At 33.0% G+C, this 16,016-nt stretch overlaps 1 protein-coding gene across 2 annotated transcripts; it reads right to left on the minus strand.

Annotated features, from left to right (window-relative positions):
* Positions 1-1,005: 1,005 nt before the first annotated feature.
* On the minus strand, positions 1,006-11,312 carry LOC110778374 (phenylacetaldehyde synthase). Of its 2 annotated transcripts, none has more exons than XM_021982930.2 (14): positions 11,150-11,312; positions 10,809-10,993; positions 4,791-4,863; positions 4,450-4,680; positions 4,190-4,353; positions 3,758-3,898; positions 3,352-3,411; positions 3,012-3,176; positions 2,657-2,713; positions 2,219-2,283; positions 1,847-1,970; positions 1,608-1,745; positions 1,372-1,519; positions 1,006-1,283 (listed from the first exon to the last, which is right to left on the minus strand). In XM_021982930.2, the coding sequence occupies exons 2-14, from the start codon at positions 10,947-10,949 to the stop codon at positions 1,273-1,275; spliced, it is 1,518 nt and encodes a 505-aa protein (XP_021838622.1). In that variant the 5' UTR covers positions 10,950-10,993; positions 11,150-11,312; the 3' UTR covers positions 1,006-1,272. The 2 variants fall into 2 exon arrangements, with proteins under 2 accessions (XP_021838622.1, XP_021838623.1); XM_021982931.2 differs by having other exon boundaries at positions 10,809-10,932; positions 11,150-11,311.
* Between the last annotated feature and the right edge of the window lie 4,704 nt (positions 11,313-16,016).

The following is a 16,016-nucleotide window of genomic DNA, read 5'->3' on the forward strand; positions in this document are numbered from 1 at the left end:
TCATATATTTTTCCCCTAAATTTTAGATACTGCAGTTGTACACTATTTTTAGATTTTTTTTATTCTTTTCTTTTCTACTCCCTCCATTTCAAAATGTTTGTTACGTTTGGATTTTGGCACGTTTATTAACGTATAATTAAGATTCTTTTTTTTAAATTTTTTTTAAATGTTCTATATTCCATCATAAATCTGATTCCATCTTTCCACATTCTAACATTTATTACTCTCTTTGAATATAGTGCAAATCTGCTTTCAACTTTTATTAAAAAAAATATACCTCAATCCACTAATCATTGAAACAACCAATAAGATTGTTTTATTATCAAAATGAACCAATAATTAAAAATCACACGGATTGCTAACTTGTCATTATGTGACTTTTGGTTGCATGAGATTTATTGAGTTGAAAAGTTGGACCAATTAGAAATAAAAGTTAGCTCAAAAAATAATAATAGTAACAAGTTTATAAATAGAAAGATTATTTATGTAACAAACATTTTGAAACACTATTAAAGGAATACGTAACAAACATTTTGAAACGGAGGGAGTATTTTTTAAGGAATTTGATTTTTGTTGTGCTATATGTAATGTAAACCGCCCCCCCCCCCCCCCCCCCCCCCCCCCCAAATTTTAGATACTCCAGCTATACATATTTTTACGGAGCATTTTATTTTTAAGGGAACATGTCATTTTTAGTGTGTATTTTAGCATATAGTAATAGATAGATGTGGTCAATCTATTCGAAGACCATTCTTCCCACAATCATTCTTGTGAGCCAAGCTTATATGCTCGAACATTTGATAGTTGACAATTTTCTGGTGTTATTTGAGCCATTCCACTAGCTAGATTTGAAAACACATAATGCTGGTACGTTGAATTTCTTTTATCTGGTTTTATTTGTTCAAAGAATAGTTGATGCATTACTACATTTCACATATGGTAGAGAGTAGAAGTCTATTTCTAAGTTAAGAATTAAGAGATGAGTATAAAGCAAGATATTGGTGATTGACAAAATCTAGGAAGGATATGATCATTCAAGGAAAAGATGAACATACAACAAACCCTGAACATAACTATAAAACAATTAAGGGCTATTTTCGTTACTTGTATAACCATCAGTCTTTGACAAAAATTGGATACAATCAACGGAAAAACAGGTATAATAACGAACAAGAAAAGCTTCGAGTAAGCCGGGGGATCAAATTATGAAAAGAATGAAGTTTGATGGTGCATGATCGCATATGTTGCCTCTTGTCCAACGTAGAAATCGTGCTAGACAGAACCTGTACAGGATCCAACTCAAAAGCTTAGCCATATGTTATCAACAAGCCAAGTGCTAATGTGCTATGACTTGAATAAATAATGGCATACCGTTTGAGTGAATTTGGATGTCATTTTTATATGCCTTCAACAAAGTGGTGGCCTTTTCTTGCAAGACCTGCCATGCTATATCTATATGTCTTTCTTCTGTAAGCGGAGCTCCCACAGCCAGACGTAATACATACTTCCCAGACAGGACCTATACATAATACCATTAATACATATGGAAAGTAGTAGAATTAGGAATTAGTAAAAGAAATTAAATAGGGCATATTGGATATACATACCGTATGAGAAATGAACATCTTTCCAGAAGAATTGACGGCTTCCAAGAGCTCCCGATTGAGCTTATCACATTGGGTTTCGTCATTAGCAGGAGGCAGCAATCGGAAACACAATAGTGCAAACTTCCTAGGAGTAATCACCTGCTCAGGAGTTATATATGCAGGAAAACTTAAGACAAACATATATGGAGTACTACAGTAGCACAAATTTAAGAATTTGAAACTAGTCTGAACAAGATTACCTCAAATCTTGAATCTTGAAGAACAAGCTCTTCAAACCGTTTTGCCAATGATATATGATTTCTAATATATGACTGCAGACCCTCCTGCCCATATAACCGCATTACCATCCAAAGTTTCAGTGATCTGCAGAATACCAAGTATTAGTTATCACTGTCATTAATCCAAGTGAACCTGGTATCAACCAAAGCACTCAGCAGCAGATGATGATGCACTACAACTGCAGTACTGTACAAGTATTGTTGTAAATACAAGAAAAGACAGCAATAGTAATAAAACAAAGTCATCATGGGTCTATGAACCGTCTATTTCTAACATATCTTGTAGGAGTTGTAATCAACAGCCAAACCTAATGATGAGAGTTTGAGACTAACCTGAATCGGCGACCAAGAGGAATTTGCCAATCTTTGTAATCCACCACAGTATTTGCTTCTGAAGCCTGGTATCCATATTGTGCTCGTTAGACAAGGAAAATCACATGCAGAGGAAAGCCTTAATTCAGATAGTTTTTGTTTTTTTAACAACAAAACCAATATGCAGTAAACCATGAACAAGCTTCATAGGTTCTATGCAAACCGTTTAACACCAAACTAAGGCCATATTCAAGTTGATATACATACACTTTTTACACTATAATTCGTATGTGAAACAGAATTATTATCAAAGGTCTGAAATTCTAACAACTAATGCTCCAAAATAAAGGTGAACAATGTACTTTAAGAAAAATTACCATGCAGCAGGAAACCTGTCACATGTCTATCACGTACATTCAGTACCGGTTAAACAGATCAACATGCAACACAAGAACTTACTTTGTTTCTCAAATACTCTGGATATGTGGACAAGGATTCAATCAGAGCGCTTCTGTCCTGTAAACATGAAATACTGTTAGACACTTAGACCCCAAAGCAATTATTAATTAATGCCAATTAGTAGTTGAGTTTTCCTAGAGTTTTTTACAATCACCTCTCATAAATCTTGCCTTTCATTTCATCATTCTTTTACTAGCAGAGACAGACATGTAAAGCCAAAACATCTGATACATACGCCACATGGGCATAAAGTTCTCAGATAACAACACAAATTACGGATCACCTAACTAAGAAGGGCCTGGCAAGACTTGTTATCACATTTAAGTTGAATATGCAAAAGTATGAGATGGCATACCCTAACCCACAGAGCTGAGCAATCAAAATTTGTAAGGAGCCATTTATGTGCATTCATGCAAAATGAGTCAGCTTCTTCAACACCATCAAGATACTGGCGAAATTCAGGACATATACAAGCACTTCCAGCATAGGCACCGTCAATATGAAACCAAATTCCATTACTCTGTCGACATTTGAAACAATGGAAATCCTCGTAAGATACTAAAATAGTACATGTCTAGTAAAATTATTAATGAACTCCTGCATCAATTTCCAACTTTGAGAGGATTCTGGGTTTATGCCGTTAGCAAATACATAAAAGTAGGTTCATAGTGCATACCAACTTTTAAGTTGCATACCTTAGCAATCTTTCCAAGAGCAAGCAACGGGTCAACTGCAGTTGATGAGGTTGTCCCAATCTGGAACCAATTCATAACACTTGTTATTAGTCTTGTAAAATCTTAATACGTAAAACTTTTGGTCTCACTCCAGTATTCCAGCGATTATCAAAACACACGAAAAAATACTTGAAAAAAGGATGTTGAGCTATAGGATTTAGTTTGTTTTAAAAATATTATTTAGTTTTAGTATAGTAGAGATTCTAGCTGTTTAAGCAATTTCATGAGTTTTAGTAGGATCCAGTCATTGAGAAAAGAGGTGACGAGTGTACACCAGAAGAACGTGTATACGCCTCATTAATAGAACAAACAATTTCCTGATTGATATGATATTGAGGATCCGAGCAGTGAGGATTGTTGTTCTTACAGTAGCACATAAAAGAAGAGGTATGAGACCAGAAGCAACATCTTGTGATATGGCAGCAGAAAGCACTTGAGGAGAAAGTGCATATTCACTCGACGATTCTGTCTTCAAAATTCTAATGTTCTCAGGATAGATTCCTGCAATCTTTTACCAAACACAAAAAGACACAACATCAAATTTAAGAATGAAACAAGTCACTTTCTTCAAAAAAAAATTATAAAAAGGATGCTGTAATTGAATTAAAAACACTCTCATAATCTCATTACTAAAATAATGGTTTCATTATTAGTTTTATAATCAAACCATGCTGCAAATTTCAGCTTTGCATTTGTTACCATATCACATTTTGATACAAGTAGAAACCCTGACTTAAGCACATGATTTCGAATTAACTGACAGAAAGTCATGGATAAGAATAATTGAGTTACCAAATACCTGACATGCTTTCTGCATAGAAGCATGAGTCTGATCTGCTGAATAAACAACAAGTTTGCCCATAGAATCTTTTCCCACCTTTTTCAACATCCGATCACGAGCCGCTACCAACGCAACTAGAACTGCTTCACTGGCAGTTCCCTGTATGACACCACCACCTTTTCCTGCAACACCATTTCAAATTCACCCACTTAAACTAAAATATAGATAGCCGTGTCAGACACTTGAACAAGTATATTATATTAGCAAGACTTAATTACCAGTAGAAAGGAAGACATGAGGTAGCTGCAGCAACTTAGCAAGCCAATCTAAAACAATAACTTCAAGTTCTGTTGCTGCTGGGCAGCTAATCCAACTAAAGCCAACAATGTTGACACCCGCGCTAAGCATTTCTCCAAGGAATCCGGCAATACTACTATTAGAAGGGAAATACGCGTAGTATCCAGGGCTTTGCCAATGCGTTACCCCTTGAAATATCTTTGATTTTACGTCTGCATGATTACAAATATAATTATAATTCAAAACTGAGAAACTTAACACAAATTGGTGATCAATGCTCACTAATGAACTAAAATGAAACTGATCAAAATAGGGGCCTAACCATCGAGAACATCTTGCAAAGGTTCCGGATGAACAGGTGCAGAGTCTGGTAGAAGCTCACGTAGATACCCTGGCTGCATATATAGCACATTCAAAGTATTGGTGACAACACTTAAACTTACACTTACACAGTTACACTTACATGTACGTAAACCATTAAACTGGGTGGTATTGCTAAATTCAAAAGTATAGTATGATCAACTCATCCAAATAAATCGCAAACAAGTCATGTCTTACCTAACTTTATATAAATAAAAGGCCCTTAATGAATTCCATAATAATCAATCATTAAAAATCAGCTTTCTGTTAAAATAATTTTAATTCGGTAAAACTCAGGTAAATAGAACCGAGAACATCAACTTAGTAATGAAAGTCTTTACATCCCAATGAGAGTCCTAGTTGACTCTATGCAAGAATAGTGGTACTAACTACTAAGTGGGGAGTAGTAGATGTAGCAGTGTTATATCACTATAATTAAGTAAGCAGTGATGATTAACTAGACCCGTTCAAGCTTTCTAAAAGAGGAAACATCATTGAAAAGGATTTCAAGTTCAAGTTCAGAGCAGCCTTTATTGACATTCCCAAGTAAATATATTTATCGGTTTTGATCAATTGTTACAGTATGATATATGCAGCCCTTAGAGCTAGTTATAATTATAACCAATCCGTACTGTACATATGCGACATTTTGTCATGAATATCTATACTAATAGTATGTCCTATATATCATTTTAGGAAACGTAGTTACTCATCACTTTAGCATTTAGGAATACATATACCAGATCATAAATTCATAATCGACTTTTCGTTGTATACCCACAACATGAGCATGAGATATTATATTCATTAGCCACTGAAATTGACCAGTATACATGAATGGATCTTTTACCAAAATGGCTAGTTTTAAAATTTTATTTACCAAAATGGCTACTTTTAAATTATATTTCCCAAATTAGCTACTATTTTGACTTTGAAGTAAAAACCAATGTACCGGTTTGAGTTTTTTTTAATAGTGAACCGGTTTGAAATTTTTTCTAGTAGTGAACCGGTTTGGTTTGAGGTTTTTTTTTTTTTTTTTTTTTGTGGTCTGGCCAATTTCCCCAATTGACTACCGGCATTCATAAATGCTAATGTTTTTCGATTGAAGATTCCAAGAGGAAAATTGATAAGTATGTACTTTTCTTTCTCTTTGAACATTTTTAGTTTATTTTTCATGCATATTATATTCAATTATGTTCAATGTTATGAAAGTTTGGTTTCAATTCTAATAAGAAATCAGAAATTTCTTTGGGTTGAGAAAATTTGACAACTGTATACTTTGATTGAGAGTTAACGTTATTATTTGAATGCGTGTTGGTATCCTGTTTTCACCTTTCTTTGGGTTCATTTCACTGTTTATTTCATTTTTGGGTCACTTATTAGTTATAGAGTTCTTAAATTTAAGGTTATGGAGTTCTTAAATTTAAGTTTAATGGTTTTAATGGTTCTGTTTAGCAAACTTAATACTCCCAATATCTTTTGTAAGTGTAAAACAAATAAACACTAGTCAAATCACCCAACAACACTAACATGATTAAGAATTCATTTTTGTCTTCAAATCGGTTAGAATGAATAGGAAAGGCAAAATAATGAGTTAGGTAGAATTGAAGAGTATTATATTTGTCAAACTCTTAACATCCTGTAGGATTAGAAATTAGCTTGCCACTAATTACTTTGCATTCCTATTTTCCGGTTATATATATATATATATATATATATATATATATATATATATATATATATATATATATATATATATATATATATATATATATATATATATATATATATATATATAGGGGCGAAGCATAATGTTGGCCTAGGTAGGCCATGGCCCCCCCTGAAGGCCCAACCACACCTATTAAATAAAAGACTAACAAGTTAACCGCAAATTTTTGGCTATACCCGGGTACAGCCAAAGCTGGCTGTACCCCCATCCAAAACGATGTCGTTTTTTGTTGTTTAAAATGAACATTAATATACTGGTACAAAAATGAACATTTACTATTTCGGAAATGAACATTTATTTATTTATTTGGAATGAACATTGACTATTTTGGAAATGAACATTTATTTATTTATTTGGAAATAAACTACAAAAATGAACATTTACTATTTCGAAAAAGAACATTTATTTAGTTATTTGGAATGAACATTTACTATTTTGGAAATGAACATTTATTTATTTATTTGGAAATAAACAATATAGGCGCTTGTAAAAACATAAAAGACCAATGAAGTGAACAATTTCATTATGAACATTAACCATATATTTATTGTGAACAAACAAATAAACAAGAAAGAACAAATAATTCAACAAAAAAGAACAAACAATATAAAAAAGAACATAAAATTCCAGAAAAAAGAACAACCAATACAACAATTATGAACAATTTTATGATGAATTTTAAAGCCAACATGAAAAAACAAACAATACAACAAGAAAGAACAAATACTGGTACAAAAATGAACATTTACTATTTCGGAAATGAACATTTATTTATTTATTTGGAATGAACATTGACTATTTTGGAAATGAACATTTATTTATTTATTTGGAAATAAACTACAAAAATGAACATTTACTATTTCGAAAAAGAACATTTATTTAGTTATTTGGAATGAACATTTACTATTTTGGAAATGAACATTTATTTATTTATTTGGAAATAAACAATATAGGCGCTTGTAAAAACATAAAAGACCAATGAAGTGAACAATTTCATTATGAACATTAACCATATATTTATTGTGAACAAACAAATAAACAAGAAAGAACAAATAATTCAACAAAAAAGAACAAACAATATAAAAAAGAACATAAAATTCCAGAAAAAAGAACAACCAATACAACAATTATGAACAATTTTATGATGAATTTTAAAGCCAACATGAAAAAACAAACAATACAACAAGAAAGAACAAATACTGGTACAAAAATGAACATTTACTATTTCGGAAATGAACATTTATTTATTTATTTGGAATGAACATTTACTATTTTGGAAATGAACATTTATTTATTTATTTGGAAATAAACTACAAAAATGAACATTTACTATTTCGGAAATGAACATTTATTTATTTATTTGGAATGAACATTTACTATTTTGGAAATGAACATTTATTTATTTATTGGGAAATAAACAATATAGGCGCTTGTTAAAACATAAAAGACCAATGAAGTGAACAATTTCATTATGAATTTTAAAGCCAACATGAAAGAACAAACAATACAACAAGAAAGAACAAACAATAAAGCAGATAATTATTATGAACAAAAAAATAAACGAAAATAACAAAAAATTCAACAAAAAATAACAAACAATATAAAAAAGAACATAAAATTCCAGAAAAAAAAACAAACAATACAACAATTATGAACAATTTTATGATGAATTTTAAAGCCAACATGAAAGAACAAACAATACAACAATAAGTTTGATGAATGAATTTAAAAAACAACAAGAAAGAACAAACAGTACAACAAGAAAGAACAAACAATACAAAAAGAAATAATAAAAGATTAATGAAGAGTTTAATTATGAACATTAACCATATGATTATTATAAACAAACAAATAGACAAGAAAGAACAAACAATATTAAAAAAAACATAAAGTTCTAGAAGAAAGAACAAAAAATACAACAATTATGAAAATTTGATGATGAATTTAAAAAACAACATGAAAGAACAAACAGTACAACAAAAATGAACAAACAGTACAACAAGAAAGAACAAACAGTACAATAAGAATGAACAAACAGTACAATAAAAAAGAACAAACAGTCGACAAGAATGAACAAACAATATGAGCGCGTCATTTTTTGGGGGTACAGCCAAAGTTGGCTGTACCCGGGTACAGCAGTTAGCAATTGCAAGTTAACATTAGATAGTTTCTATTGGACTGGCCCCCCTAAGCAGTTAAGCCCACTTGCTCAATTAGTGTTCGGCCCCCCTTGATAACCGAGTCTGGCTTCGCCCCTGTGTATATATATATATATATATATATATATATATATATATATATATATATATATATATATATATATATATATATATATATATATATATATATAACCACACCAAACCGGTTCATTGTTTTTTGGCCTCAAAGTCAAAATAGTCATTTTGGTAAAATAAATAGTAGTCAGTTTGGAAAACAGAATTTATAAGTAGCCATTTTGATAAATAAAATTGTAAAAGTAGCCAGTTTGGTAAAAAATACCACATGAATCCGTTAAAGTTTACACAGTTCGATTTAGAATAAAAAGACCCCATCAAAAAAAATATATATAATAATAATAAAGACAGTTATGATATACTTAAAAGTATTAATTTAAGAATGCATGATAAAATAACGTAGTGATGTTATTAATGTTTGATTATACTTCTTCGTATTTCATATTTCCATTTCCATATTTTTCTAATCTCAAAGCATATCAGGAAAACAACGGGTTGTGTAACATTTACTCTTTTCTTTTTGAGGGAGTGTTATATTTATTTGATCATGATCTAAATTTGGAGGTCATTGTCCCATTGATTACTTAACATGATATATCAAACTCAGTAGTCACTTAAAGTGCAACTTGTCCACAAATGAAGTTTCCACCAAATTTAACGTTCTATCTGTTCAACAACTTTATATCTTAAATTCTAATACATAGTACTTGATCTTCCAACAACTCCTCCCAAAATAGGTGACACACGGACGCTTTCCAAGCCCCGTTGGTGGAAAGTCTAACACAACAAGGTGCAATCTTTAAGAACGATACCTCTCTTCCAAAAAAAAAACCTATCTCAACTACGGGTGTCAACGAACCGAGCCTGCTCGCGAACTATTCGAAGCTCGGCTCAAACAAAGCTTGGTTCAAGTAGGCTCGACTCAAGCTCGAATTAGGCTCCATATCTTAATGAGCCAATCCTGAGCTATCAATGAATCTTCTCGAAAACTCGTGCACAAGCTCGAGTTTTTTTAAATACATGTAATTCTTATAAAATATGTTTTATGCATAAACTAATTTTTAATAAGGGAATTTTGATAAAAATCTTTTTTTTTAACGGAGAAAAACAATATAATAAATAATCAGTCATACGGCATCTACAATTATAAAATAGATGTGCATACCATAGATTCAAAGAAAGAAAAGACATGACTGTTACAATCAAAACAATTATTATTCTGCATCTTAATTAAATATTTAATGATCAAACCTCGAACGAGCCTATCGAATCTCAAACGAACTTATTGAGCTTCGAGACAAGTCGAGCCTGAACTCACGAGCTTCGAGCTAGAGTCGGGGATGTAAAAGCTCGGTCTCGGCTCAAGCTCAACTATTAATTTAGCCTTCATTTAGTTTAGTTACGACTCTTATAAGGTCTACTTAATCTATATTATTAAAGCAAAATAGATATAACGAGAGTAGAGGGGAAAACCATCCAAGGCACCGCATACCCACAGAGACACAATTTTCGTAACTATGGAATAAATCACTCATATCTTAACTCTAGTATTTGGGGCCGGATGCCACATGGCTTACCAAACAAAAAGCATTAACCCTTTGAACAGAATGTCCAACCACTCCACTCGTCATATTTTGGGTCGAATTCATATTAAGTCATATTTTCTTCACCTTTTCATTGTTATTTATAGAGCAAATCTTATTAAATCACACTAGATCAGACCAAGAATTTTTTATAATAATAATAGTAATAATAACTAAAGTTCAGACCAGAGCCGATCAAAAAGTATCATACCAGCAATTAGAAAAATCAGAGCAGACCAGACGAAAAGAACGGAGCCTTAATGGGAATCTTTACAATTACGTGTCATAGTATTCGGGGCCGGATGCCACATAGTTTACCAAACAAAAAGCATCAACCCCCTTGAACAGAATGTCCAACCACTCCACTCGTCACTCACTATCAAAATAAGTGGAAATGCCGAAAATGACCCTAAGAGATCGAAGAATAGACGAACCTGAACTTGGCTAAGAACTGGGAAATTCTCAATGGTCTTGTAATAATCAGCAACAAAATCCACCATTTGATGACCATATTCTCTCAACTGCTCTGAATCCATCGCCTTCATCTTTCCTCCCTCCCTACAAACACCCACCATCAAATTCGTCCAATTTCCGAACAATTCATCACACCATACGTACACTTGGACAAATTTAACGATCAATCAACCACACAAAAAAACAAGTTTCACGTAACATGCAAGATAAATTGTTACATTCTTTGTTAATAATGGTTACGCTTTGCCTTTTTAACGATAATTAAACGTAACAAAATGAAGGAATTTGAAAAAGGGCTTACATTTTGGTTGTGCTAGAATTGCGCCCTTTGTTCTTAGGATCTGCTGGTGAAGAAACCTAGGATTCTGCAGGTTATGACGCAGGAATTGCGCCCTTTTGCTATTTAAAGTGGGAGTATTGAGAACTGCCCATTCACCAACTAATCTCTATTGCATGTATATAACCAAGTATAAATGTATAATGACAACGCTTTGGAAATAAAAATAATATCCCTTGATCCCCGTCGCATCATTATTGCAAATTTAATTAATATTCAATTTAATTTTCACTTTTGAAAAATAATTATGATCGATATTGGGTAATGATTATGATACACACTACAAAAATTTGTACTTAAAAGGGCTTTAGCGACGGGTAACAACCTAATAACGACGGGTAAAAATCCCGTTGTAAAAGGGCTTTTGCGACGGGATAACAACCCAACAAAGACAGGAATAACCGTCGCATATGTTTTTTACGACGGGTTCATGACGAGATTTTCCATTAACGACGGCCCACTTTTATGACGGGTTCGCGACGGAAAATCCCGTCGTTAATCAACAATTATTGGCCTTTAACGACGGAATTTCCCGTCGTTAATAGTACAATTTCTTGTAGTGACACTAGCATTTTTCTTTAACTCTACAAAATATTTAAAAAAGACGGTCTTATGATTATAGTTTCACCTTGCATATTCGGCTCATAAATGTAATTGTTTGTATTATATTATAACTAATTTATGTACTTCGTAATAGTTTAACTAATCTGCGTATAAACGCAATTATATTTTAATTAATATACATGTAAGAACTTAACTATATTGGGCTCATAGTTACAACTATTTGTATCATATTTTAGTTAGTTTATAATAACTTAACTATTCGGCTCATAACTCTTAAGTGCACCAACTATTCGTACTTTGTATTATGCTTTAACTAATTTATATAATTAAGAACTTAATTAGCCATTGAGCGTATAAGTGCAACTATCAATGGAAAACTCTCGGGGTGGAAGTGGAAGCAGTGGCGGTGCCAGAATTTTCTCCTTAAGGGTTCGGAATTCTCAGACTCATGTAATAAAATCATAATCCAAAACAAATTGCTGCTTCATTTTAAATGCTATATTCAAGAAAAACATACATATCATACCAAGCAACATTAAAGCGACGCATACCTCCAATATCCCTTTGTTGAAAATTATGAGTGCGTGAATCACAACTCTTTTTTTGCTATATACCCTCTAAAACATCATATGTGCGCTTCTCCGCACTAAAAATTGGATGATTTTGAATTGGAGGTTCACTTTGAGGTGTTGGAGGTTCATTTTCTTGCATACGGAGCAGTTGTATTAGAAGTTCACTTTGAGGTGTCGCGAGTTCATTTTTGGGTAGTTCAAGTAACCTTGAATTTGGGTTGGGGATGAACAAGTGGATGATTTTTGTGACTTTGAAATATGGTTTTTCCAAAAATGTTCTATACCCTTCATTTCATATCAACGAAATCAATCTATTCAAAATCATAGATTTCAATCTAGCAATTACAATAAAATATTTAAAGTTCAAACCCAACTTCCTAAATTATACTCTAAACTAAATCTAAGTTATTTAAGATAGTAACATTAAATATTCTATTCACGAATTCATCTATTGTTCAAACAATTTTGATTCAATATTTCAAATTTCCAGTTCAATTAATTTGCAAAAAGTGATTATGAAGCACGGAAATTAATGGGTAAAGTTTATACCTTTGGAGGGTTTTAGGTTTTAGATTCTCGTGTTTACTGCTTTAGAGAACCAAAAACAAGGGAGGAAAAATAAAAACGGAAGCAAGAGTCGATCCCCTGACCTTTGGTTTGATAGGTAAAGCTAAAACCAGCACAGCACTACTTTCCATTGTGTAACCTACTGCGCCCACAACTACAAGAAAGTTTTCCTAGTTTTTAAAATCCTGTCAGTTTTTTATTTTAGCTAGTAAGGGTTCAGTTGAACCCACTGAACCCTTACTAGCACCGCCCCTGGGTGGAAGGCTAAAATTATCTCAATGGCAAAAAGAGCTACCTTAATTCAGTCTTGTCTTAACTCAATGCCTTATTATGCGATGCAACAACCAAACTTCCAAGATCGACATGTGATCAAATTGACAAAGTCTCACGTCGGTTTCTTTGGGGTGGTTCTGTTGTGCAACAGGAGATACATTTGGTGGCCTGGGATACGATAACAAAGCCTAAAAACTGAGGAGGGCTTGACATTCGATCCATGAGACAAGCAAACGCAGCTTTTCTTATAAAACTAGGCTGGGGAGTTCTTGCAAAACCTGATGCACTTTGGTCTAGGGTCTTGCGAAGAAAATACTGTGCAGGACGGTGTGACTTGGATATGTTTAAGCTACGGAGTGATGTCTCTAATGCATGGAGAGGTATACTTGAGAATTTAGACACACTTAAAAAGGGTGTGGGCATGGCAGTTGGCAATGGGTGTGGAACGAAATTCTGGTTGCACCCTTGGGCAACAAAACAACCTTTGATTGATCAAGTGACTACTACTTTGCCTGAATGTGTAATACCCCGGAATTTCAAAACTCGATTAATTAAGTTTAATTTTTTTTTTAATTCATTTTAAATCGTAATGTCACATTTTATTAACAAAAGTTTTAACTTTTAATATTACTTCACGATATATTTTCTAGATTATAAAATTTCAAATGGTATTTTCGAGAATAATTGCGTTTTAAATATTTCGTAACTTATAAAAGATTTTAAAATAACGTTTTCGTTAACGACTTATTCGGAAACTAAATTTAATTATTTACACTTTATAAATATTATTTTCAGAAATTAATTTAGTCAAAATTGTTATTTTAATTTTGGTTATTAGTAATTAAATTCTGAAAATTAGCTCAAAAGTTACTAAACTACCCTTATTAGCATCTAAATGAAACAAAGTCAGCCTTCTCTTTTCTCTTCTTCTTCCTCACGTCACTTTGGCCATGGGAGTCAAAAGCTCCACTTTCTACTTGTCACCACCTCAAGGCAACTCAATCTACTTGTCACCACCATATTGCAATTCAAACCTTACTCATCAAACCTACTTGAATATCTGGAAATCTAGAACTAGAATAGCTCATCTTATTCATCAATTTCTTTGATTCAATCTCTTCCACTTGTCAATACATTCAAGCTGAGTTGTTGCATCCATAGAGCCCCATGACAACTATAAATAGCTGCTCAATCAGCCCAAAAGCAACACAAATCAGATTAACAATCAATTACAATTTTCACCATTGAAATCCATAAAATTTCCCACCTTTACTATAATTTCAAATCGAACCACCACCACCACTCTTGCCGCCTACAACCACCGTACTGCGCCCCCCTTATTGCCCCGACAACCCAGCACCACCACCACCCTTCGCCACCCCTTTCCCCGCGCCCAACCTCCCTTTCGTCGTTCTTCCCCTCCGCGCCCAGCCTCCCTTGTCTCCCTCCCCCTCTGCGTCCAGCCTACGTCTCCTCCACCGCAGCTGCCATCACCTCCGACGCCCACCATCGGCGCGCGCAACCGCCCGGACTGGGCCGCCACCTCTTCCTCCTCCCTCCGTTTCCTCCCTCGTCGTTTCTTCTCTCCCCTGCTTTCCTCTCTGTCCGTTTGTGCGTGAAAAATTTCAGGAACCAAGTTCCCATCTTGGAGCCTTGGTTTTATTATAACTCCAAGTAAGCCCAATTTTATTTTGGCCCAACACTCTTTATTAAAATGAATGTTTTAATTATTCACTCTAATATTATTGTTTATAGTAATTATTCTAGATTTAAAATTTCAAATATATGTACTCACATAAAACTTAAATTTAATTATAAGTTTTATTTAATTATTTCATATTTACTTGATTTATGAATTTATCAAACTAAAATATATTATTTGGAAAATATTAATCGTTTCAATATTAATTTTACAATATTTATCATTTTATATATATTAATTCCATAGTGTAATCTTTTCAAAGAATTCGGACTCGGAGCTCAGAAAGAACGAACCAAGGACAAAGCTTAACGTAGCACGGAATTAAGGTAACGGCTATTGCTAGTACCCGCAATTCCCTTATAAATGCGATTATGAAATTACAACGTTATGATTGATTTATTAAATAAATGTTTTGACATGTTTTATGAATTGCGGGAAACGAAATATGATTTTATTGAATTATTTATTATAATACGATTTGATGGAATTATTCCTTATATTATGATTGATTGAATGTTCTTATAAAATAATGTTTATAAGAAACCATGACAGGAATGATGATTTATTTTGATCACATGATCTAAAGGAAATATGTTACTTCAACTGAAGTAAAAAGGCTAAATGTAAAATTAAACGTAACATGATAAATGAAAGTGAAATACCTAGTCCATTTGGCAGTATATGTTCACAGGTTACGATTCTCGGTCATGCATGTACCCATGGGGCATCCGCCCATTGAGCCAAGGCTCTCATGTTTTCGGCCAAGGCCCCATGTTTATGGACAGCGGTCCATCGTGGAAGACGTTCCACCATGTCATACTTGCCACGGCTAGCATGTGCACCCTAAAGTTATGAATGAATTAAATAAAGGACTTGATAAAATGTTTTACATTATTCTATTCTCCCTGTGTTATTAAATAAAATGAATTGAAATGAATTTACGTTGCTAGAATAGTTCGTTACTGAGTCCTCGGCTCACCGTTTTTGTTTTCTGTTTTAGGTACTGCGGGGAACGATGGAGACGAGTAGTGGCGAGGAATTTCACTTTGATAATTTCCACCTAGTTTATGTTTTAAGTTTTAATAGTTTAATTAAAGACTTTAAGTAATTTATGTACCTTTATTTTGGTAATATAAAATATTATTATATTAAT

This window comes from Spinacia oleracea, chromosome 6, assembly GCF_020520425.1.
Source record: "Spinacia oleracea cultivar Varoflay chromosome 6, BTI_SOV_V1, whole genome shotgun sequence".
In the NCBI taxonomy this organism is placed as follows: Eukaryota; Viridiplantae; Streptophyta; class Magnoliopsida; order Caryophyllales; family Amaranthaceae; genus Spinacia; species Spinacia oleracea.